Source organism: Lutra lutra, chromosome 5 (genome assembly GCF_902655055.1).
Source record: "Lutra lutra chromosome 5, mLutLut1.2, whole genome shotgun sequence".
Taxonomy (NCBI): domain Eukaryota; kingdom Metazoa; phylum Chordata; class Mammalia; order Carnivora; family Mustelidae; genus Lutra; species Lutra lutra.
In genome coordinates, this window is record NC_062282.1 from 148264510 (window position 1) to 148291043 (window position 26534).

Below are 26534 nucleotides of genomic sequence, written 5' to 3' on the forward strand. Positions count from 1 at the left end.
AGAAAAGGGACGAACTGTCTTTTTTTCAAATTTCTGAACCTGAAGGCCACAATCTGGGTGTCACCAGTATATAGTAAAGCATGACTTTGTTGTCGTGATTTAGTTTGGTTTGATCCTGTTCCTTAAATTGATCACCACCTTCAATGAATAAAACCAGTAATAACCCATTTTTTTTAAAAATAATCTCCATTTTGATTTCTATCATCTGGGTCATGTGGGGAAGCATGCAGTGAAATGTGACTTTCCATTTGTTTCAACTTGACCACTGCACTCCGTCACTTCCAGAATTCTCGGCTTGTCTTTTCATGGAATGAAACGTTTATTGGCATGTGTCTGAAAAGTGGCTTTGCGGCTTATTTTGTTCTATGCCTGCCATGTTGTGAAATATCTTGGACTTGCGTTGCATGTTTTGAGAATTATTATAAGAATACATTTTATGTAGAGTTTTCTCATTTTTATGGGGCAGTTTTTTTGGTCATGCTTTTTTTTTTTTTTATAGGTTTAGAAATGTCAAGGTAAACGAAGATCTTAACAATACTCTGCATGTTTTCTGCACAAGTAGTTTTGGGGACCCAGGGCCCCTTAGCATGCTGTAGAGTCACTTCAGATGAACAATATTCTGGGCTGATGGCTGAATTGTACCTTCAGTGACATCATGCCAGACCTATTTGAAGACCGTCTGTTCAGTGATGACGGTAATGTGCCAAGGCACTATTAATGTAGCTGTTGAAAGACCTTTTCTAAATGTGGTACGCTAACTTCAGCCATTCCTTTTTGGTACTGGATCCCTGGCAGAATGAAGGAAGGCTTTAGGTGAAGAAGTTTTGTGTTTATAAATTAGGTAGTTAACTTGGTGGGCAACCAAGACTCGTCCTTACAGGGTAGATTCATGAAAGAGAGCAGTGAATGTGATAGGCATGTACTTAGGCTAAAGGGACAGCCCCAGATTCCTGTGAACATGTAGGTAAGGACGGTCACGTCTTGATTTCTTGCCCTGTTAAAATCGGGGTAATATTGAACAGAAGTGTGCTATGTATGGTCATTGACTGTATTATAAACAATTGGAAAATTGTTTATAATACTTTCTGGGTCAACTTGTGGCTTACTGAATTAAGTAATTTTAATGATTCTTTTTTGCAGGTCATAAGAAGATACTAAATGGTTGGTCCCTCTTAAAGTCACTAGAGTCTAGGTCTATGGATGAGCTTTTCATTCTTTGAGAGCTTGTACTCAGTTAACGAATGACTTAGCCTGCCAGATAAAACAATACTACCCTGGGAAACTCTCTCACAGCGGTTCTTAACTGTTTTGTGAATCCGATCAAAGCTATGGGTTGTTGAACTGGAAAATAACCATAGATATATAGATGGAAAATTTTGCATACAGTTTCAAATAGTGTACGGAACTGTTTGGATCTTTTTGGAGCCTATCCATGGGGCACGGGTTAGGGACTCCTGTCATTTACATATGAACTCATTTTATCTGTCAGCCAAGGCTGTATTCACTTAAATGAAAACCAAATTAGTGGATATGAGATACAGAAATAACTACAAATATTAATGATATAATTAAAAAATTGTGACCCTGTGTAGTATTGTATTCTGTGTTTAGTCCATATATCTGGTTTGATGTGGCTTTTTTATGGGGTTTACTATAGCTTTTCCTTTCCTCTTTGATATGGGTCTAGTAAGTGGGGCTTGTCTTTTGTATACAAAAACAAGCATTAAGCCTTTTTAGAATACTGATTCCAGTGGAGTCACTTTGAGTATTATTTCTGGGCAGGAGGGAGAGAGTGGGGGGTGAAGGAGCTATGTATGTAGATCTGTCTCTTTCCAAATCATCACTCCTTTCTTCTTCATTCTGTTCGTTTTCCTACTGACGTAACTAAACAAGGACTTCCAATCACACAGGCTGGAAGCGCGGTTCCCTGACCCCTAGGACAACCACTTTCCCTTGCCCCGGCTGTGAGCACGACGTGGATCTCGGAGAACGAGGAATCAGTGGTCTGTTTCGCAATTTCACTTTGGAAACTATCGTGGAGAGGTACCGGCAGGCAGCGAGGGCGGCCACGGCCATCATGTGTGACCTCTGTAAGCCACCACCCCAGGAGTCCACCAAGAGTTGCATGGACTGTAGCGCGAGCTACTGCAATGAGTGCTTCAAAATCTACCACCCGTGGGGTACGGTGAAAGCTCAGCACGAGTATGTGGGTCCAACTACCAACTTCAGGCCCAAGGTAAGAGCAGTTTTCTCTGCGTTAGAATATTAGTATTGCAAAAGGAATTGTAACGCGTCCAGAGCTTGACAACAAGAATGGGAAGAGCTTAAAATGAGAGGGGCGCCCGGCTGGCCTGGTTGGTAGAGTGTGTGACTCGATCTTGGGATTGTGAGTTCAAGCCCCACGTGGAGCGTAGAGCTTACTATAAAGAGCTAGCTAGAAATAAGATAGTGTTCATGAACATAGAAACCTGTATGTTAAAAAAAATGAGCACACACACACACACACAAACACAAAAAGCCTGTACAAGAAATTGAGGCCTGGTATCTGGAGGTCTTTCGTAGGTGGCTAAACGCCTCCACACAGCCTGAAGGCAGAATTCTGGATCTCCATGTCACAACCCAAAGTAATGGAGCATGATGTTCGAATGTTCGTCATGATACCTCTGCAAACAGGAAAGGCTGCGTTGTCTCAGAGGTACTCTGAGATTGAGAAGGGTGTGAAGTTCAAAGGTTTTTTGTGCTTTAAGTGATAAACCCCTAGTTGTCTAAAACATTTGATTGGGAAGCATTTTTCTGATGCTTTCAATTAGCTAAACTTGTGCTAGGGATGAATGACAGTAAGTACAGCCTAAGGTTCTGAAGCTTGTTCATGTAATAATCTGAAATGGAATTGGCATTTCTTAAATATTCTGGGTAATTTCTCTGATAATGCTCACAGGACCCTTACGCATTGTTGTTTGCCCTGCTCAGTGATTGAAAAGCAGAATGATGTTTGGATATCCTCATTTGTACTGCTTTCTGATTGAGATAGATTTAGAAAGAAAAAACCTAATAAATTCTTTTGATTAAAGTTCTTATTCCTTCTACCTTAGTAACTTGTGTGTGAAAATCTATTTACATTCTTGAGCATAAAACTTTGCCCTCACAATAATTTATAGTAGAAAAATGGGGCACGCCTGGGTGACTCAGTTGGTTAAGCGTCTGACCCTTGATCTCAGCCCAGGTCTTGACTGCAGGGTCATGAGTTTGAGCCCTGCATTGGGCTCCATGATGGGTGTGGAGCCTACTTAAAAAAATTAAAAAAAAAATGGGACAAAAAAATCCTGAAGTTATCTTGAAACTATGAGCTGAGTATGTCTAACATCATATATCTATATGGGAAATTTTTTTGTAAAGTAAGCTCTGTGCCCATTGTGGGGCTCAGACTCACTAAGCATGAGCTCACGGGTCACGTGGTCTCCTGACTGAGCCATCTGGGCACCCCTCTGACATCATTCTCTGTGGGGCAGGGCTGGTCGGTTAAACAAAAGCAATCTGGGCTTCCACCCTTTGACTCTGTTTTCAAAACTGTCCATGTGGCAGTAGATTGACCAAAGAGTTTTTAATCCCCTTTTCTGTTCTTTATCTCATTTTAAATACGCCAGGTCACAGACTCTTAACAATTTATGACTTCAACTTGGTGCTTTTTTTTTTTTTTTTTTTTTAAAGATTTTATTTATTTGTCAGAGAGAGAGAGGAGAGCGAGCGAGCACAGGCAGACAGAATGGCAGGCAGAGGCAGAGGGAGAAGCAGGCTCCCCGCCAAGCAAGGAGCCCGATGTGGGACTCGATCCCAGGACGCTGGGATCATGACCTGAGCCGAAGGCAGCTGCTTAACCAACTGAGCCACCCAGGCGTCCCCAACTTGGTGCTTTAATGCCTCTTTTAGAAGATTAATTAAATTGATTAATACTGTTCCATTATGAAAGAACCTATGATGATTAAATGAATTATATTAGACTTGGGTTGTTGTAATTTAAAACACATGAAATCTCAAGTAAAATTCTTTTAGTCTACATTGCAGACTTAACTCTACTTAACAAATACAGTAGAAGATTGGTAAGAGAGAGCTGAAGAGGTAGGATAGGTTATATTGAGGAAAATTTTGTTTTCCTTAAATTACAGTGTTATGCCATATAGTAAAATTCTACAAAGTTGCCCCTTATAGAATATTTGCCTATGACTTGGGAGTTCTTATCATCCATCCTTGTAGAGAGCCAGATTTTATATTTATGCTTAAAACATAACTGGTTTTGAAAACTTAATGCAACATTGTGTGTTAACTATGCTGGAATTAAAGCAGTAATAACAAGTACATGTAGTGGTTTTGAAAATGGAGGAGGTTGGACATGCTGGAGATTTTAAATTTGTTTCCAGTTGTTTTTCTCCTGGTCCTACCCGTTGGTGTAGTTGTTTTCATATTGAATGTTTCTTTGTGTCTTGATACTATCAAACCAGCCATTGATGAAAATGGGAACTCTAGGAGCCACAGACAGCTTTTTGATTTCATGGACACATTAGTCTAAAGTAACCTTCTCTTGTTACTTCGTGTACAATTTCAGACACACCTATGGTGATAGTTTACAGAGTAAATAAGGTAGCAACTTAGATGAGAAAAACAGAGTTTGGAAAACAACAACAACAACAACAACAACACAACAGTTCTAAATTTGGCCATTGTGTGCATGTTTAATATGTAAAAGCAAACATCTGGAACCATGTATCGGAAAGTGTTCCAAGGCTCCTTAATACCAGGTTGCTTTTTTATTGTTTGTTTGTTTTATTTTTAAGTAATTTCTCTGCCCCATGTGTGGCTCAAGCTCACAACCCCCAGCTCACAAGCTTGGTGGACTGAGCCATCCAGGTGCCCCCTTCCTTAGTAGCTGATCTCTTACTAGGACGGTGAGGACCTGGGTTCCCATCAGTTATTTGCTGTGGTACCTTGCAAAAATACCGGTCGTGTCATTCAGGGTTGCCTGGTCAGTGCAGCCCAGAGCCCTTCTGGCTGGATTCAGCGAGAAAGCCTGATAGTAAAATTTCCACCACCTTAACTGCCAAATTTAGGGGCAAGGGCATCTACAGATTTAACTGACCATTTGAACCCTCAAATTGAGAAATAGTAATTCTAAAACACCAAATGCTTTTACACTTTTATTGTATTTTTTTTCGTGGTTTTATTTAGTGATTTTTGCAAAGCATGTCTTTGTGTTTGGGGACTTCGAGTATCCTGGAAGCTCTGAAAACCCGTAATTACACCTTTGTTCTGCACTCAATAGATTTTAATGTGCCCAGAACACGAGACGGAGAGAATAAACATGTACTGTGAGTTGTGTCGGAGGCCGGTGTGTCATCTCTGTAAGTTGGGCGGTAATCATTCTAATCACCGGGTGACCACCATGAGCAGCGCCTACAAAACCTTAAAGGTAGGATTTGTGCATTTGGGGAACTAAGTGTTGAGTCTTTTACAACGTCGGTTTTACTTTATGCCTTTAGCTTTTTCTCTATAAAATCATGGCTGAAGTATGGTTTCGTTTTACTGCAGTGAGTCATCAGTGTAGAGCGTCCCTCAGTGATGTAATGTGAGGTTATTAGCGTGTTTGACTTGGCAGTCCTTGGTTATGTTGATGGGCTGGTTCTGGAGAAGGAGGGGGTGAAGACCACCCCATGACGATCCCCACATGAGCCCAGCGCTTGTGGTTGAGTGTGTGTAGAAATGACACTCTTGTTGAGTGTGTGTGGAACTAACAACCCTTTTGAGGGTGTATGTGTGTGTAGGTGGAAATGACAAACCTGTTGAATGTGTGTGTGGGAATGCCACACCTGTTGAGTGTTTGGAAATGGCACTCCTGTTGAGTGTGTTTGGAAATGCCAAGCCTGTTGAATGTGTGTCTGTGTGTGTGTGGAAAAGATATGCCTGTTGAGTATGTATGAGGGAATGCCACACCTGTTGAGTGTGTGTGGAAATGGCACACCTGTTGAATATGTATGTGGGAATGCCACTCCTGTTGAGTGTGTATGTGTGTGTGTAAAAGATGTGCCTGTTGAGTCCATGTGTGGAAATGCCACATCTGTTGAATATGTGTGAGTGTGTATAAAAGATAGGCCTGTTGAGTGTGTGTGTGGGAATGCCACACCTGTTGAGTGTGTGTGGAAATGACATGCATGTTGAGTGTGTGTGTGGGATTGCCACACCTTGAGGGACGGTAGCTATGTTAAGGCCCTTAATTCCTGTTGCTTCCCTGTAGAAATAGTGGAAACTTCATTTATAGTAAGGGTCTGGTTGGAACCCTTACCACATAAAACTGAGTCACTTCCTGTCTCTCTATCGGAACCTTATACATGGACCTTTGAAAACTTTCAGGCTTGTTTGATAAGCTACAGCAAGGGAGGCAGTGGTATAATGCTATTTTTTGTTTGTTTTATTCTTTTTTTCTTTTAAAATGAGATCATCATTCATAAATCCACCACTCATTTTAGTGAGTTTCCTTTCTACCTTTAATGGTATCTACATGCCTTTTGGGGCCTAGATCAAATTCTAACTTACCACATGGCTTTCTCTTCTGCATTTGATATGTCTATCATGCTCAGTCCTCCTCCTGCTTTGACTGTGTGGATTACAGGCGTAACCGTTTTATTGTCTTGGTCTACTGATTCTGTCATCTGTCATTGCTGGTCAGTTTTGTAAATTTTACCTTGTTGGGCAGTGGATACTTCATGACCTATAGACATTCTTGAGTTTTCTTCTAACGTGTGATTAATTTCCCTCAGAACAGTTGGCTGCTTTTGGATCTTGCTTTAAGTTAGGACAGAGCACCATTCAGTTCTGGGGCCGATTTTACCAGACTTCTCTTCTCCTTTACTCTTCTCAGTGCCTTTTGGATTTTGAGTTTCGAGGGGTTTTTGATTTGTTGTTTAATTTGTTCGGTGCATCACAGGCACTATTTCCAGCAGGGTATGAGCTCCTGGAGTTGTTCTTTGTCATCCTTTTAGGTGATCCTTTCCCTGGCCTCTGAAAGTTTCCTGGCACATGGAAATTGGTCAGTATTCTGCTGAATAAGCCACAGGGACCCTTGGTACACTCCAGAGTTCTTTCTGGCACTTTCTGTTCTTGAGGATTTTGCTTTACAGGCTCTGGTCTCCCTGGACTTCTCAGCTTTGTCTCTTCATCTCCTGGGAGACCCTGGTCCCCTGAGTTCCCCTCTGCCCTTGGCCTTGGAGGATGCTGGGTCTAGACAGGATGGTGGGCACAGACATGGGTCCGTCTTGTTTCCCTCTCACAGGACTTTCTTTCTTGATGTCCAGTGTCTTGAGAGCCATTTCAAATACTCTGTTAGGTTTCAAGTTTTTTTTTTTTCCCAGGTGGGACAGTAGATCCAGTCTTTGTTACTCATTTGTGCCCCCCAGTGGCATTACCATTGTTTGCTAATTAAATTTAACTTTTTAAAAAAGATTTTATTTATTTATTTGACAGATTGATGGCGAGAGAGCACAGTCAGGGGTGGTGGGGGAGGGAGAAGCAGACTCCCCGCTGAGCAGGGAGCCCGATGTGGGGCTCAGTCCCAGGACCCTAGGATCATGACCTGAGCCAAAGATGCTTAACTGCCTGAGCCATCCAGGTGCCCCTAAATTTAACTTTTTTTTTTTTAAAGATTTTATTTATTCATTTGAGAGAGAATGAGTGAGAGAGAGCATGAGAGAGAAGAAGGTCAGAGGGAGAAGCAGACTCCCCAAGGAGCTGGGAGCCCGATGCGGGACTCGATCCCGGAAGTCCGGGATCATGACCTGAGCCGAAGGCAGCTGCTCAACCAACTGAGCCACCCAGGCGCCCCTAAATTTAACTTTTGACACCTCTTTTTTTTTTGTTTCTTAGTGGTTTGGTCTTATGCAAGCTGTCCAAAAATTTTTTCTGTAACCTGGAATAAATCTTTGATAGTAGAATCCCTTTAAGTTAACTTTTTCGCTCCATTGTTAACTCTTCTAGTGTTTCAGACTCTTTTTTTCTTCCAATAGACTCCCATCATGGGTTTTTCAATTTACTCACTTTTTAATGAGGATAAACTTTAGATTGACCCCTTTGCCAAAAATAGCAAACAGATCTCCTTAGATCTTTCTTTTTACTTACTTTTGGGCTTTAAGCAGGAGGGCTACGTGATACGAGTTTATATTATTTCCATTTTTTATTTTTTATTTTATTTATTTATTTATTTATTTTTTAAAGATTTTATTTATTTATTTGACAGAGAGAGATCACAAGTAGGCAGAGAGGCAGGCAGAGAGAGAGAGAGGAGGAAGCAGGCTCCCTGCAGAGCAGAGAGCCCGATGCGGGGCTCGATCCCAGGACCCTGGGATCATGACCTGAGCCGAAGGCAGAGGCTTTAACCCCACTGAGCCACCCAGGCGCCCTATTTCCATTTTTTAAAAGATGCATTTATTTGGGAGGGAGAACATGGGGGGGAGGGGCAAAGGGAGAGAGAGAGAAACTCAAGCTGGTTCCTCAGTGTGTGTGGAGCCGGACACAGGGCTTGATCTCATGATCTTAAGATCGCTTCCTGAGCTGAAACCAAGAGATGGATGCCTGACCAGCTACACCACCGAGGGGCCCCTCTACTATTTTCATTTTTACACACTCAAGTATTGCAAAGACAGAAGAAAAATGAGCATCATGGTGGTGTGACCTTGTCCATCTCATTACTGCTCTTTGTTGAGATGGCTGAAGCTGAGGCCAGGCTTCCCGTCTGCCCCTGTTCGATCTGGCTTCTGATACCAGTGGGCTGTGTTGGAGTGTCTGACCTGTCCTTGGAATTGAGGGAGCCCTTCCGCTGGAGGAAAGTGCTTCGCTAGTGCTTTCAGGTGAACTGGCCTAAATAGTGAATAATAGAGATGGGCTCATCTGTTCCTGGCAGTCCTTTCTTCTACTGTTGGGGTGAGATATGTTTTTTTTGTCTTGTTTTTGCTTCCACATAACCTCACTCCTGTTTATCCCTGGACAGAAAGACACCTGCCTTGTTTCATCTCCTGTTACTTGCCTTTGTTTAGTGACCTCGCTTTCCCAGCAATACGGAGTCCTTCCCACCTTCCAACACAGGAAACCATGTTTACGCTCTCCTCTGGCCAGTTTGGACTGCTAAAGCTTCAGAATCCTACTTTGCCCTGAACAAGGCCCCACAGTTGGGTGTTCATTGTCTTTCCCTCACTCTGGCCTCATCTCAACAGCCTTCTTCTCCCAACTGTGGGTGTTAGTGGGTTTTCTAAAACTTTCTCAGCTTCCACATAGCAGTACAGTTTCTCATTAAGGGAGGGTTTGTTGAGGGGCACCTGGGTGGCTCAGTGGGTTAAGTGTCTGCCTTTGGCTCAGGTCATAATCCCAGGGTCCTGGGATTGAGCCCCACGTCAGGCTCACTGCTTGGCAGGGAGTCTGCTTCTCCCTCGCTCTCTGCCCCTCCCCCCCGCTCATTGTCTTTCTTGCGCCCACACTCTCTTTCTCTTAAATAAATAAAAAAATGAATCTTTTTTTTTTTTTTTTTTAAAGGAGGGTTGGTTGTTAGCTCATCTTTCTTCACTTGTCCACTTTCTTATAGTTGGATGGTTTTCTGAGGACTGTTTCCTGAGGACTTTTTCCTACTTTCTTTATTTCCATAAATTTCTAGAAGAAGGTTAGTGATCTTGTTCATGTGCAGTTATGTCTTCTCTAAGGGGTGGCTTTGTGATTTTTAATCATAATTGAAATGACTGGAAATAGGACTTAAAATAGAAAATGTACACATCCCTGTAACGAGTCCCTGTTGAATGAGAAGGTAATACGGTTTCTATATTTTGGGGGTATGTGAAATTTGTGGAGAACACAATGCCCTGTTCTCTGAAGTCATTTGGAAGTTGACTAAAATGTATCTTTCTATGGTTTTTCTTCCCATCATTTTATCCTACATTTTCAGACATGGGGCAAAGCTGAGAACACCTTTTAAATGATAAGCCCTAAGGGGGCAGGAAACATTGGTTATATATTATTCTCCTAGCCTGCTCCCATGAAAGAAACTCAGTGTGATTGTTGAATGAATTTCTCTCCCTTTTTCTCTCCCTTCTCCCTTGTTTTGTGGACTCATGTTTCTCTGGGTACCTTTGACCTGTGACCTGATTAAAGGCCAGATGCAGTGGTTCTCAAACTTGCATGGGTGTTAGAATCACCTGGAACACTTAGTTTAAAACTGCAGAGGGCAAAGCCTGTCCTCCTTGAGGGGCTCCGTGGTGTGTCTCAGCCCTCTGGAGCCTGATGCACATCAGCTTTTGAGAACCACTGGTCAAGGGGAAACCTTTGGAGCAAATTCGGCATCCTTGAGCACTTAGCCTCTGGTCAGTTCCTAGAGAACTGGGGCCCTAATGTAGCTAAAGGATTTAAAACGTATTCCCCCATTAGATGTCTTTGCTGAGGGTAGGAGCCATGTCTTCTTACATTGCACTTTTCAGCGTCTAGGATGAGTGTCTGATGCTTACACTTTTTGGAGGCCTGTGAAAAAATGGACACACGCACGTCATCTTAACCCAGACTGCCTTGTTGTGAGGGGCCCGAGAGGACGGGAGATAAAGGCTGTAGTTGGCTAGAGACTGTGGCTGAGCAGTCCTCCCTGGGAGCGAAGCCTGGTGCTCTCTGACTTGCCACTGGGTTCCTAAATTCTGTCATCCTTTCTCCTCCAGCCTGTTTTGCATCCCAGTGTAAGCGGTCTTACCACGAAGCCCCACGTCCATGAAAATGTCGCCACTGTAGCGACAAGGAGTGTGACCACCTGCACCCCTCCTGTGTGGTCCCAGCACAGGCCTGACGGATCGGCACTGGAGGAGCTCTTCTCTCCATTGCAGCTTGGTGCTGAGGAAGCGCCTGACAGCCTGTGGAATCGTGGTCAGCGTACTGGGCAGTGAGGAAGCTTCTAGCTCAGCACTGACGCTGTGATATTTGCTGTCAGTGAGCTTCGGTTTCCTGATCTGTAAAACGTTGGGTCAAGACACATTTCATGTCTGTCCTTGACTCCCTGTGGATTCTTTCTGGTCCCATCCTCCTCAACTCTCCGAAATCTTACTCCTCTAGCTCATGAGCCATCCTTCTGTCCCTCTAGTGAGCCCTCAAGGAAACTCAGTGTGTCTGTTGGCTGGATGCTCTGGAGAATCAGAGATGGGGCCTCCCATATTAATTTCAACATACGTTCTCTTACCCTGTTACATGGTCTAAGTGAGAAAAGGGGCAAATGATACAGGCAGGAGACTGACTTCTTGACTTGGCTGCAGGTCCTGGTCCTCTTTTCATACCCAGCCTCATTCAGGGCAGCATCGGCGACTGAGAAATGCTCAGATCCTCTTGTCACTGCTCTGGCTGGGGTGGCATTTTCTGGATGACATCCCTCTTACTTAGACTCTGCGTACGTTTGTCTCTTACAACTTCGTACCCTGTGGGGCTTCAAGGGTTGGTTTGTTAGCTTTTGAATATACTTGTCATACATACTGTTTTTCTCTGGGTTAAACTGGGGCTCTCCCCAAAACCTAACGATGTTACCTCTATGGTAAGGAGACCAATCAAAGTAACTACTTCATAAATATCTCCTGATGGAGGTATTAATTACTTCAGTATCTACTGAATTTCTTCCTTCAGTACACTCTGGGAGCTTAATGAGCTGTGTTTGTATAAATCTATTTGTTATTATGTAGGTGTAATTATTTAATGGATATCTAGTCCGGGCTAGGCTGTGAAGGTCATTTTGGAAGAGTTGCTTGCTCTTTGAGGGTGTGTGTGTGTGTGTGTGTGAGAGAGAGAGAGAGAGAGAAGCAGAGAGAGAGAGAGAGCAAAGGCGAGAAAATATTATAAAATCTGATGGAAGACAATCCTATTTGAATCGCCGTCCTTGAGGTTACTTAGAAACTTGAAGCGGAAGACCTGGGAATGATGAAGAGACAGCAAAAATGTATTACTTACGTATTCTGGCTTTTTGGTTAATCTAAGCATCACGGCCTGCTTCTTGTCTCTTATAGATCCGTGGGGCCCTGTGCTCAAGGCCAGTAACTGTGTACCCTGGGTTAATAACGAGAGTGGTCAGGGTTGACTTTACTGCGTGTTCCTCATGGGCTAAAGAATTGTGTGTAAAAAGATAAAAGAGGAAGGAAGGTAGATCTGCAAGGCCTTTGTTATACTTCTCATTTGTGTTACCGGTATGTTCTGACAGGAAAAGCTTTCAAAGGATATTGATTACCTTATTGGCAAGGAGAGCCAGGTGAAGAGCCAAATTTCTGAACTAAACTTGTTAATGAAAGAAACAGAGGTAAGTGATGAGCTGGTTTGCATGCTTTTATTTCTCCATCTAAGGAATTCATTCACTCATAACATCCGGAGGGCAGTAAATGAGCTCGGAGGACGAAGTTGGGGTAGGTTTCGCCCCTGCTTCTCCTGGCTTAGAGAAACCAGAGGTTTAAGCTATAATGTGTGATCTGTGCCCAGGAGAGGTGGTGATGAAATGCTGTGGAAGCACAGGGGAAAGAATGACTGGCCCTTTACCTGGGCGTATGGATCTCAGAAGTAGTAACATCAGGTAAAGTTTGGAATTCTTGACAATTACCTCTCTCCTATGAGATTAACAGATTTCCTTTGAAGTATGTACTAGGTGTTGACTTAAAATGCGCTGTTCTCAAGAATATACCTGAGACAGGGTCACCAAAAGATACATATTAGAATGTTCATGGCTGGAATCTAATAGCCATGGAGTGGAAACTACCCAGCTATCCCTGAGCCCCAGAATATAATCATTTAAGAATGATAATCTGCAAAGGGGCAACAGTGTAGCTAAATCTTGGGTGAATGTTGAAAGAAAGATGCCAAGCAAAGGAGCTCGAACTCTGTGATCTCCTTTATGAAAAGTACCAACAAAGGTGGAACGGGCTTCTGCTTAGAGTTCAGGACACGTGTCACTGAAGGCTAGGGAGGGCAAAGATGGGTGTCTGGAAAGGTTGGTGTCTGCAATCTGGGTAATATTCCTTTGCCTTAATCTGGATGCAGGTTACGTGGTGTGTGTTTGCAAAGATTAGTCCGTCTCCACACTCACATATACATTTTTCTGTGTGTATATTATACTTCAGTTAAAAAAAGGGAGAAAATTGATAGCATTTTTAAAAATGAGGTAGAAGATGATAGGACTGGGTTGTTTTAAAATTAAAAATACTCTTCATTGATTAGGACGTGTGATTTCTCTTCTCTGTTGGAAATAAATTGAAGAGCCATTACTCCTGATCACTTTTAAGAAGTTACAATGAAATAGAAAAGTATCTGGGCTAGTAAGAGACTTTTTTGAAATTTTATTTCAAGAAATTAATTTCATTTTCCAAAATGGGGTAAAGAAATTGAGATGTTCTGCAAATTAGCACCAGATCACCAGCACTGCTTTTGTTTTACTCTTTTTCTGATACTCACTGATTGCATTAACCACCCTAAGTAAGTTGTTTATCCATGTGCTTGAAAAGCATGATTTTGTTTTTCTCATTTTTGTCTGATGACCCACTCTATCAGGGCGGTATCATCCGCTGCTTCAGGGGATCGTATCTTGGGTCATTGAAGGTTTGTTTCACTCCTGGTCCTCAGTCGTGCTGCCCTGACCTCTGAAATAAGGGAGCCCCAGGACTGGTTGCAAGAGCTGGTGATTCACATGAGCTGTTCATGCAGACATGATCCTTGGGATCCTGGAGAAAGTACTTAGCTTCTTTGTGTCCTTTTCTCTGAAGCTACATTTGTGAGCTTATCAGCACGAATCTCCTATACTTGGGAGAAATGGTCTGCATTCTTGACTTTGACTCCGTGAGGACTGTCACACTATCCTTTTATTCTATAATTACGCTTAGCTGGAAAAAAAAAATCCCCCCCTTTTACCTACATGTAATGGTCTTTTGAGTTTAATGCTGTAATTTATTACTGAAATACTACCAAAATGTCACCAACCTCTGTCCCCCTTCTTTCTTCCCTCCTGCCCACCCTTTACAAAAATTTCTGCCTGTTGGGTTTAGGAAACAGAGGGGAGTCTGCAAAAAATTGCCTTTCATTAGAAATGTTGGCCAGAAGCCATTGGAAAGTACACAATGCTCTTCTTCCATATGTTGTCAGCTTTTAAGAATGTGTTTGAAGACATTTTTTTTTTCCTCTTGGCTGCTGCTTATGGGTCTGTAATGATGAATGCGTGTGTGTGCTCTGCTGGTCCCATTTTCAAAATCGTGTTGGTCTCTGATTTATGGATGTTCAGAAATGTTCCATAAGCTCTACAGATAGGACCATTTTATGACCAAGTAGACGAAGGGCTGTGTGTGCAGTGAGTATAATCATTCTGTGTACAGAGTCTATGCCCTTGTTGTTGGCATTTTATGTAAATAATCTTTACCAATCTTAAAAAAACCCGAGTGGATCCTCTTATCCCCAGCTTTCAGAAGAGAAAAACTCAAGACATAACAGAAGTTAAATAATTTGCCTAAAGTCACAAAGGATTTAATTCTAATTAAGTTACATTAATTTGAAGAGAAGAGTTACATTTTTGTATCTTAGTAAAAGATGTCATTTTTCTGAGTTTCATGCTGCAATTTAAGTTTTCTTAAAAAAATTGGAAGAGGGTAGAAAGGGTCAAACGTTGCCCAAATTAGAAATGAATGAAAAACTCCAGAATTGTGTGGTACATTGTCTTGGGTTAAATCAGTTAATTCCTGCCTCAGGTTCCTCTGTGTCCATGTTGAAGGTTGTTTCCTTATTTAATTGTTGATTGGTGCACTAGGGAGATGAAAGCTGGGGAAAAGTGTCATGCAGTTACAAAGTACGTCTCACCAAAAGTTGGCGATAGTTCCTTGCGCAGTGCGTTCAATGCCAGACTATTGTTCTGAAAATACCAGAGTCAGACCAGATTAAATTTTGGTTATTTGGAGAAAAGACATGTGGATTTAGCAGGTGAGGTAATATAACCTTGTGCCTGTTTTATAATAGTGTAATGGAGAGAGAGCCAAAGAAGAAGCAGTCACACATTTTGAAAAGCTCTTTGAAATTCTAGAAGAGAGGAAATCATCTGTTTTGAAAGCGATTGATGCATCTAAGAAACTAAGATTAGACAAATTTCAGACTCAAGTGGAGGAATACCAGGGACTTCTAGAGAACAATGGGCTTGTAGGCTACGCCCAAGAAGTGCTTAAGGAGACGGATCAGTCCTGTTTTGTACAGACGGCCAAACAGCTCCACCTCAGGTATGTTTGAGTTTAGAATCTCCTTGGCAGTGGCCTTCATGGCTGCTCTGTTCCAGCTGGAACTCCCGGGGCTTCCTAATGCCGTGCTCTGTGCAGACACCCTCACCGCACTCTTAAGACCCAAACACTGACCGGCCTTTTTTTGGCTAATCACATCGCTCGTGTTTAGTCTGATGGACCTTTTACGGAGTTGTTTTTGTATAAACTATCTGCCTGCAGGATACAGAAAGCCACGGAATCTCTGAAGAGCTTTAGACCCGCGGCTCAGACGTCCTTTGAAGACTATGTTGTGAACACATCGAAACAAACAGAACTTCTTGGAGAATTGTCCTTTTTCTCTAGCGGTAAGTTTCAGTGACGGCCAAAGCTGCTTACTCTTGTCATGGGAATTCGCAGTACACGGGAAAAACCCGCTCTCCGGTTTGGAAGAACCGTGTTTTTAATGCACAGAGTGTATTCTTTCGGTTTGTGTGGTTTTTAAACATCGTATGGGGCACCTGGGTGGCTCAGTCAGTGAAGCGTCTGCCTTTGGCTCAGGTTGTGAGCTGGGGGTCCTGGGTTCGAGTTCCGCGACTGGCTCCCTGCTCAGCGGGGAGTCTGCTTCTCCCTTTTCCTCTGCCTCTCCTCCCTCTGAAGCTTGTGTGCGTGCGTGCTCTCTCAAATAAATCAATAAAAATTTAAAAAAAAACAACACATTGAATAAATGGCATCAGATTGCATGTGTATCCTTTTTGTGAGTTGTTTTTCCAAAAAATGAAGTTTAAGATGTTTGATGCTCAAAGAGTTCTGGTTTAAAGCTGTATTTTAGCTGCTCATAGTATTTCATTATAGAAATCATTTCCCTACCGAGAGACCATTTGTTTTTTTCCCTGTTGCTGTGTTGAACGTCTTTGTCATGTTCACTTGTGCACACCTGTATGAGTTTCTCTAGGGCAGAAACCTAGAAATGATGTCTCCAGGTGAAAACGGACTCAGATTTTTTAAGTATTTACCTGGCCATATCAGCTCATGAGGGCTGCTGAAACAAAACAGCATGGACTGCGTGCCTTGAACAGCAGAAAGGTATTTTCTTCAGTTCTGGAGGCTTGGAGTCGGAGGTCAAGGTGTTGGCAGAGTTGGTTCCTTCTGAGGCTGCTCTCCTGGGCTTGCTGATGGTGGCCTTCCGCTGTCTTCGTTACGCGTCTGTCTCAATTTCTGCCCATAACGACTCCAGTCATGCTGGTCCTGGTGGATTAGTTCCCATCTTCATGACTTCACTTTAACTTAATTACTTCTATAAAGACTCTTTCTCCAAATAAAGTCACATTCTGAAGTACTGGGGATTAGAACTGGGGCATCCACATTTTGAGGCTGTAACACACTCTCATGATGGTGTTGTTCTCCAGTGGGGAGGTCTTCCTTTCCTTTCCCCTTCTTACCTTGTTCATGTCTCCCCCACGATCTCTCTTCTAGTGACGGTGAACAGTTACGGTCCCTACAGCGGAATACTTACAGGTTGATGACTGTGTAGTTACAGATGTGTGGATTTGGACAGTCACCTGAAGGAAGTTTGTCATGTTTAAAGTTACAAATTCTAGGGGCGTATGGTGGCTCAGTAGGTTGGGCCTCTGCCTTTGGCTCAGGTCATGATCTCAGGGTCCTGGGATCGAGCACCGCAGAGAGCTCCCTGCTCAGTGGGGAGCTGGCTTCCCTCTCTCTCTCTCTGCCCACCTTTCTGCCTACTTGTGATCTCTCTTTCTCTGTCAAATAAATAACAAAAAAAAATCTTAAAAAAAAAAAGTTAGAAATTCTACGGGTGCCTGGGTGGGTGGCTTAGTCAGTAGGGCATCTGGCTCTTGAACTTAGGTCTTCACTTCAGAGTTGTGAGTTCAAGCCTTACACTGGGCATGGAGCCTACCTAAAAGAGAAAAAGTTTTAAAGTTAAAAACTGAAGGATGATTACTCTGACCTCATTTCTTTCAAATCTATATTTGAATCTCCTTTCAGATATGTGCTTATCTTTTTTTTTTTTTTTAAGATTTATTTAGAGCACTTGTAAGTGGGGGTTGGCGGGGGACAGGAGAGGGAGAGAGAAAGAACCCTCAAGTAGACTTTTTGCTGTGTGTGGAGCCCGACGCAGGGCTTGATCCCAGGACCCTGAGACCATGATTTGAGCCAAAATCAAGAGTCAGACACTCAACTGACTGAGATCCCCAGGCACCCTGGATATGTGTTTATTTTTATTATAAGGCTCTTCTTTTTTTAAATACATATTTGTTACTCTTTCAAATGCTAATTCTGCTTCAGGTACTGTAGTCTCCCTTTTTCCAGAAGGTAGACTTGAATTGTTTTTCATACACGAGCTGGTTTACTTAGGAGAACTAGGTTCTCTCTGCCCTAGGGGTCCCAAAACAGTCCTTAGAAAGAGGATGTTGATGGTTGGCAATCTTGGGTTGGACCAGTGTATGACAAAGAACCAGGGGGTAGTGGATGGGTGACGGGAAAGTCATTCCCCAGCCCCTGACTACTCAGTGGTCTCATTGTTTTCTGCATGCACATGTTTTTTAGTAAGCAATGGTTCAAAAAAAAGGGGGGGGGTTATGGGTATGTACTACTCATGTTATTTTGCCCCCCCCAAATGTATTTTGAATGACTTTACAGATCTCATTATGGCTCTGTAACTTCCGGTTGCACGAACGTTCCATACCCAGACGGGCTTCTGCATTGCTCATATGTTTCTGGGAGAGGCTCTGATTTGATAGAAATGTGTGTGGGGTGTGTGTGTGTGTGTGTGTGTGTGAGAGAGAGACAGAGAGAGAGAGAGAGAGAGAGACTTTGTTAGCTTATCCTAAGCTGTTAAGCTTACTGGAATTCTTCTATGGAAGGGATCCTGCATATGCATGAAGGTTTAGCTGTGATACTTTTGTATCATATTTTTCATGAAAAACTAGAAACCGAGTTCTGATCATTGTTACATATTGATACAGCCATGGCGTGGGATGCCAGTGGGAGAATCTGCACAGGATCTGCACAAAAATATTACACTGATTATCTTTGAGTTACTTCAAGTGTGTTATATATAGTTCCTGATTTTTTAAATAAAAAATAACTATGATGTTTATGCCAAGAAAAATTAAATCACTTTGCAACTCTTTGGAACACAATCTGGAAGAAAATCATGGAAGTTCATTGAACTTCGTCAGACTGGCCAAACTTAGAGTTAAAAGTATTTATTAAAATAATTCCAGGAGGACATAGATTAACAATTTCAAGTCCAGTGTTGTTCCTTAGTAGGTGGAAATGGAAATGCAGATGGTTAAAAAACTTGAATTTATGGTCTTTCAGAATGAATGTGACATGTAAAGCTGCTACTGAACCTTTTTTCGTCTTCTCTGTCGTTGTCCTTCCTTTCAAGTATAAACCTAGATATACCTTTAAAAGTCTTTTGTGCTTATTCTTTTTCATTTTCAATTTTGTGGTAAGAGCACATATCTTGAGATCTGTTATTTTAACAAGTTTGAAGTGTGGAACACAGCGTCATTGACTGAGTACGATGTTGTACTGAGTTCTCTCTAGAGCATCTTCGTCTTGCTTGACTGATAATTTGTGCCTCTTGATTAATAACTGCTTGCTCCTTCCTCCAGACCCCGCAGTCTGCATTCCAGTCTTTGATTTTGTGAATTGGGCTCTTTGAGATTCCTCATAGAAGTGGGATCGTGTGGTCAGCGTAGGTCTCTGTGTCTGGCCTATTTCAGTTTGCATGTCCACAGGGCCTGTCCCTGTTGTCATACATTGCCGGAATTGGTCCTTTTCTTATACACAGCATTACAGATTCAGAAAATTCTTGGACCAGGGCACCTGGGTAAGCATCTGACTTTGGCTCTGGTCTCGATCCCAGGATCCTGGGATGGGTTCGCATGCGGCTCCCTGCTCAGCAGGGAGCCTTATTCTCCCTTTGCCTGCCACTCCCCCTGGTTGTGCTCTCTCCCTCGCCTGCTGACCAAAAAATAAAAGCTTAGAAAAAAAGGAAAATTCTCGGACCATGCAGAAACGATTGAAGTTATTTGTCGGTATATCATTTTTACGGAGGGGCATGCAGGTTGTGAAACACCGTGATTTTACCATGTTTCGTATCTTGCTGCTTTCAGGCATAGACGTGCCAGAGATCAATGAGGAACAGAGCAAAGTGTATAACAATGTTCTGATCAACTGGTACCATCCCGAAAAGGATAAAGCGGATAGCTACGTCCTTGAGTATCGGAAGATTAATAGAGATGAAGAAATGCTGTCTTGGAACGAGATAGAAGTCTGTGGCACCAGCAAAGTGATCTCAGACCTGGAAAGCAATTGTAACTATGCTTTCAGAGTGAGAGCCTACAAGGGCTCCATCTGCAGTCCTTGCAGCAGGGAGCTGATTCTTCATACCCCGCCAGCTCCAGGTAGTGTGAATGTGGGGGATCAGAAAGCCTTGGAGTCCGAGGAGACCTGAATAAAAAATAACCGCACCAGCTCTCTGTCTAGATCCACACTAAAACCAGCATTCGTTTGTTTAAAAAAAAAAAAAATTCTAGAAAACTGATTCTATCCCCAGGTAGGTTTAGGAAGAAACCGCATGCTTGAATTTCACCAGGTAGGCTGGGAACAGGATTAGAATTTGGCCTGACATAGATAGAGAACATGAAGAACTTCGAGTGAGCAGGGCTACTAATTTGAGATTAAAAGCACACAGATGCTGCCTCATGAGTTTTAAGTAGTAGAGTTCTGTATTTTTGGTGAGTATATAGGAATCTCTACAACATAGATCTAGGTAGATTTTTTTAAAAAATTGTTATGAAATATTGTTGTGATTAAGCTCCTTCTGACTTGTCCGGATTTTTTCTTTTCTTTTTTTTTTTAAGATTTTATTTATTTATTTTGACAGAAATCACAAGCAGGTAGAGAGGTGGGTGGGGCCGGGGGGGGTTGGAGGGAGAGGAAGCAGGCTCCCCTGCTGAGCAGAGAGCCTGATGCGGGGCTTGATCCCAGGACTCTGGGATCATGACCTGAGCTGAAGGCAGACGCTTAACCCACTGAGCCACCCAGGGGCCTCCGGATTTTTCCTCAGTAACTCCATGATTCCCTGCATGCACGGGATTGGAGGACAAATGTTAGAACCAAGTGGAAGCTGCCCCAACCCCCTGCCCCCCCAAAAGCTCCCCTTTTGCAGCCCCCTCCCCCACCTTCAGAGTCAGAACTGTTGCAGCTCATGGAGCACCTGTAGATTTTTCCAGAATGAGAATCACCAGGTCCAGTGCCGCCTGCAGCATCTCCATGGACCAGTGATCCAGGAGCAAAGTTGTGCTCTTGTGCATAGCAGGAGAACATTTTGGCCTGTTGGTCGCTGCCTTGGAGCTTCCTCCAGTTGGTTTTTAGACCCCGCTGCCCCCCCGCCCCAGTTCAGTGGCTCACGAGTCCGTATTTCATACACCCTTGTCTTTCCTTCCTCTTTTGTCCAAAGTGTACACTCCACTGCGTGTTTTTCATGCCCATTGTGGCCAGTTTATTTATTTTTAAAGTTTTATTTATTTATTTATTTACTTGACAGAGATCACAAGCAGGCAGAGAGGCAGGCAGAGAGAGAGAGGAAAGCAGGCTCCCCGCCGAGCAGAGAGCCCGATATGGGGCTCGATCCCAGGACCCTGGAATCATAACCTGAGCCGAAGGCAGAGGCTTTAACCCGCTGAGCCACCCAGGCGCCCCCCATTGTGGCCAGTTTATAAAAAAAAGAAATTAGAATTCAAATACAGATCAGGGTTGGCTAACATTGTTCATCTTGAATTTGAATAAAATCCAATAAGAGAGTTTGAGGATGGATTTGTAAGTACTAAGTGATATTTTACCATATGTAGTTTCCCCTTTCTTTTCTCTGCTCTCTGACTGAAAGTGGAATTAGAAACCTGGAAGTAGCTGCTATTTTGGGGGAACATATGTGGTGGACAGGGAAGGAAGAAACGACATGTTCCAACTTACCTTCTTTTTTTTTTTAATTAAAAATTTATTTATTTGACAGAGATCACAGGCAGAGAGGCAAGCAGAGAGAGAGGGAGATGTGGGTTCAATCCCAGAACCCTGAGATTATGACCTGAGCCAAAGACAGAGGTATTAACCCACTGAGCCACCCAGACGCCCTTTTAATTTTGTTTTTAAGTAATATCGACACCCAGTGTGGGGTTTGAACTCTCAAATTGAGAGTCACATGCTCTGCTAACTGAGCCAGCTGGGTGCTCCCAAAGCTGACTTGCTTTTCTCTGAGAGAAGCCGTGTGAATGGGGTGACCAATCAAATACATTTTTTTGTAAACCAGGAGACACTTGAGATGGACCGGAAGCAGGAATGGTCACGGCAGGACAGTAAGCATTACCAGGAAGATTGGTCAGCCTGTAAACGGAGAACGGCTTTAGCTTGCTAGTAGACATTTTTTTAAAAATTATGGTATGTGATATAGTTAAAAATGACCATTTTAACCATTTTTAAGGGTACAGATCAGTGACACTAAGTACATTACCCTGTTGGGTGGCCACCACCACTCACGGCTCTAGAACAGCTTTATTTTTTTCCACACAGAATTCTGCTCATTAAACACCAACTTGCCATTCCTTCTTCCCACAGAGCCTGGGAACCTCTTTTCCACTCTCTGCCTCTGTGAATTTGCCTGTACCTCACAGAAGTGAATGATCTAATCCTTCTGTTCCTGGTGTATTTGGGTCTTCATCTGTGTTGCAGCACGTAGCAGAATTTCCTTGCTTTTTTTTTTTTTTAGGTGGAATACTATTCCATTGTATGGATAGACCACATTTTCTTTATCCATTCCTGTGTTGTTGGACATTTGAGTCATTTCTACTTCGGGGCTAACAGCCAATGTCCTGCTTCATTTATTTGAGTTGATAGAAACTTAGAAGAGTGGCATTATGTCCATCCCTTATTGGAGGAAATCAAAGGTTTAAATCCTTAAGCAGGAATTAAAACTCATCTCTCTAAACCACAGACCTTTGCCTTTTTTTTTTTTAAACATCATGCCCTGTGTCTCATCTCTACCATGTTGATTGATAAGGAGAAGCCCCCAGTAGAATAGGTAATGTTTTCCAAATCTATAGAACGTGGAATGCATGTACAGATAATTATGAAAATGAGCAGTCCCTTATTTTGAGCAAAGGGACAGATCTAGTAGTGTAAAACATTCAGAAGAGATCTGCTCTGTCTGTTGCAAGGAACCCCATCGGTAGGTTTTCTCATACACTTAAAATGTTTGCTTCTGCCGTCCGACATTTCTTTCTTTTTTTTTTTTTAAATTTTATTTATTTATTTGACAGACAGAGATCACAGGTAGGCAGAGAGGCAGCCAGAGAGAGAGGGAGGAAGGGAAGCAGGCTCCCTGCTGAGCAGAGAGCCTGATGTGGGGCTCGATCCCAGGACCCTGGGATCATGACCTGAGCCAAAGGCAGAGGCTTTAACCCACTGAGCCACCCAGGCGCCCCTGCCGTCTGACATTTCTGAGCACGTTTGGATGGAGGGATTCTCCTGGAGGTGATCTCCCGGTCAGGACGTTGGTTTGTCCCAGTTTGTCGAGGGCAGTGTGAACTATCCCCTCTCTTGGCTCATTTCAGTCCTTTCTGGTTCAAGACCAGATCGAACTGCCAATTACAGAAACCCTAACACATAGTCATCAGACTAATTCCAAGCTCTCTCCACAGTATTCAGTTTCCTCTTTGATGAAAAATGTGGCTACAATAATGAACACCTCCTGCTGAACTTGAAGAGAGACCGCGTGGAGAGCCGAGCCGGGTTTAATCTCCTGCTCGCGGCAGATCGCATCCAAGTGGGTTATTACACGAGCCTGGACTACATCATTGGAGACGTTGGAATTACCAAGGGGAAGCACTTCTGGGCCTTCCGTGTGGAGCCATATTCCTACCTGGTCAAGGCAGGCGTCGCTTCCAGTGATAAACTGCAGGAATGGCTCCGTTCTCCCCGGGATGCAGTTAGTCCAAGGTAGGTTGTCTTACCGGTCTAGGACTTGAGAATCCTTCTGCAGGTAAACAGCCTTGTCATGTGCAAGGCAAGCCAGGAAGTCTGCCTGGGTTTACTTACCGCGGTCCGAGTGCTTTCCTTAGACCCTGGTGCTTTGGCTGTGGGTAGATGGCTGGCTGAGGAAAGGCGTTGGGTTGTCTTGTATTTCCACAGTGAGAATTGCAATTCAGCAGTTCCTTTTGGTGCTGTGAGGAAGTGAGTCTGTTCTGGATACCTCTTGACTGTGCTTTGCACTTTGAAATTTCAAAAGGTTTTCATCTCCGCTCCCTTGCTGCTTTGCTTCTGTGGTCAGTGCTACTCAAGTGCATGGTGAAGTGCTTCTGATGGCCATACTTCAGAACAGATAGGAAGTCGTTCTTTTGTTATGGGGCACAAATTTTCTTCAAAGTCCCCTGTAAGGATTTTACAACATTGAGTGATGGGACATGGGTTTCCATCTCAGAGACTTCCAGTTTCTTAAGAGATGGGTGATTGAACCAAGATTGTATGGTTTTGTTGTTTTAGATGGGATAAGGTCTATTAGCCCACACAGTCCATTTTTGATCACTTGTGTGAACAGAATCCCAAATTAATAGCTGGAGTTGATAGGAAGAGCTTTTTGCTCAAGGGTGAAAAAAAGACAAAACGATGAAAACAGTAATTGGGACATGGTCAGTTAAACATAATGCCATAGACCTAGAATATTGATAGAAAATTGGCATTCATAATGTTTAAAAAGCTTATAACATCAGAAATATTAGAAGTGAAAAAATCCGATTAAAAGTGTCAATGTACCATAATCACAAATATGTAAGAAGTGAACTCTGCCCGGGAAGAAAATGGAAGGACTTTTGTATCCAAAATTTATATAAGCTGCTACTGTTCTATATTTGTTGGGGGGAAAAACCCTCATTCTTGTTTGCTTGCCTCATAGAACCGTGTAGAAATCCCAGTCCAGAATGAGGGTTCTTAGGACCATGAAACATGACTTTTTCTCCTGCATTGCTTTGCACTACCCGTGTACTTTACTTGAATTTGCCAATTCCTTGCGTTAGGGCACACATCTTGGTTTTATATATATATGTATTTTTTATGTGTGATTATGTGCCATGAATATTTAATCTGACCGTTCCCTTCCGTTTTTTCCTTCCGTTATTATTACTTATTTTAAGCAATCTCTACACCCAGTGTGGGGCTTGAACTCAGGAGCCGGAAACAAAAGTCTGAGCCAGCTAGGCACCCCTCCTCCACTTCAGTTCTGAGAGGCCAGAGTCCTGAACTATTGTATAGGGTTTTATTACTATTCTCATCTGCAGGTATATATATAGACATTTTATGATAGTTCATGACAAAGAATTTCAGGCTGAGTCTCTGGTATCACTCTAAATGGCCATGTGTAGTCGTCATGTTTTTAACTGATTTGTGTCTTAAAAGCTTTTGATGTACTGTTTAATTTGAAAGCGATGTATATCATTGCGTGAAACCGTTTGGAGGCCCCCCGAAGGCCTGTGGCTTGGCGCCCCAGTTAAGACTCCATGCGTTGTGTTCCAGATACGAGCAAGACAGTGGCCATGACAGCGGAAGTGAAGACGCCTGCTTTGACTCCTCACAGCCATTCACACTGGTCACCATCGGCATGAAGAAGTTTTTCATACCCAAGTCAGCCACTTCTGCCAACGAGCCTGAGAACAGAGTTCTCCCCATGCCCACGAGTATAGGGATTTTCCTTGACTACGACAAAGGCAGAGTGGCTTTCTATGACATGGATCACATGAAATGCCTTTACGAGCGCCAGGTGGACTGCTCGCACACCATGTACCCAGCATTTGCCTTAATGGGCAGCGGGGGAGTCCAGCTGGAGGAACCCATCACGGCAAAATACCTAGAATACCAAGAGCACATGTAGTTTAAGCATCTGACGTGACTTAGGGTAGAACGGGGAGCAGAATAATGCCTTGGTGTTAACCTTCGTATCTAATTACATATCATCTAAGTAGTCTGTAATCACAGTGGTTTTTGTGCGTGTTTCCTCTTAAGTTGGAAAACCGAAACAGTTCTGCCTCTTCCCTGTCATTGTCCTGCCTTTCACAAGCCATGGGAGTAAAGACACTCCTGGTTAATTAACTCTGAAATGGTTAACTCTCTAACTGGATTGTCTGTCTTTTTTTATGAACAGGAAATCTAATTTATTTATGTCAGCCCTGTTGCTGATACTTACATTTCTTTCTTTGGGGGGAGGGAAGGGATACAAAAGTATTTATTATTACATTTCTTTGGTGTTTGATTTTTTTCATTTTGTATCATGTTCATGTCTTAAGATATTTTTTAGATGCCTTATGGGTGGAAATTAGTACTTAGCTTGTGTCTTACATGTTTTTCATAGGAGAACAAAAGTATAGATAGGTTAAAAAGGTCAGAGAAATGGTAGTATATTTAAATGGAAAATTATGTATTTTGAGGTGTATAACGGATTTTCAGAGTATATTCCCTGCAAGATGAATACTGCTTTTTTTTCTTTTAAGATTAAAAATTGTATTTTTAAGGATATTTTAAAGAGTTCCTTTAGCTGTAATGCCCCACCTTCGTGTGTAGTTAAACATTGTTTGTTTGTTTGAAGGAAACACAAAGTTCTTGGCTAACACTTGAAACTTGTCACTTCATGTAAAATTTGTCTTCAGTTTTTCTTACTCTATGAAATGAGTGCTATCAAATAATTTATTATTTACAAATATTAGTGAAGATTCACTGATATTTAGCATATTGGTTCTTTTGCCCTCCTATCGTGTCCTGTGATTTTATGATTTTCTTCTTTTTGGCACCAATACTGTATATTAGATTGTCCTGGTTTATGTTTACATGTTTGGAAAGTTCACGACTTATTTTTAAAGTCATTAAATTATTCTAAAATGTGAAGTAACTGGTCAGTTGGATGTTGTTTTCTGTGGCCGTTTAGCAGTAAGCATCTGTAAAAGTCAGTAAAAGACAAATCTGGTTGTTTAGGAGTAATAACAAAAATCATAGTGACTGTGTACCCTTTTAACAGCTCTTGTTTGAAGAATTAATATTTTAATTGAAATTTTATGTTCATTTTTAAAAGCTGTCTCTTACCTAGATGCTTTTTTTATTTAAACTGTGTATTTTTTAGACATTAAAATATTCAGAAGCTAGACTGTTGTACACTTTAGCACTCATGGTTTTGAAATGCTCTTGACCTATTTTGATAGACCAACC

General features: G+C 42.5%; 1 protein-coding gene across 2 annotated transcripts in view; it reads left to right on the forward strand.

Moving 5' to 3' along the window:
- TRIM36 (tripartite motif containing 36) overlaps positions 1 to 26216 on the forward strand; it is a 35354-nt gene extending 9138 nt beyond the window's left edge. For both annotated transcript variants that reach the window (XM_047730624.1, XM_047730625.1), the window contains 8 exons: positions 1911 to 2236; positions 5315 to 5461; positions 12242 to 12337; positions 15025 to 15278; positions 15498 to 15622; positions 19406 to 19696; positions 22988 to 23285; positions 24855 to 26216. In XM_047730624.1, the coding sequence (XP_047586580.1) occupies positions 1911 to 2236; positions 5315 to 5461; positions 12242 to 12337; positions 15025 to 15278; positions 15498 to 15622; positions 19406 to 19696; positions 22988 to 23285; positions 24855 to 25209 (1892 nt within the window). In that variant the 3' untranslated portion in view covers positions 25210 to 26216. The remainder of the gene's footprint in view (positions 1 to 1910; positions 2237 to 5314; positions 5462 to 12241; positions 12338 to 15024; positions 15279 to 15497; positions 15623 to 19405; positions 19697 to 22987; positions 23286 to 24854) is intronic.
- The last annotated feature ends 318 nt before the right edge of the window (positions 26217 to 26534 follow it).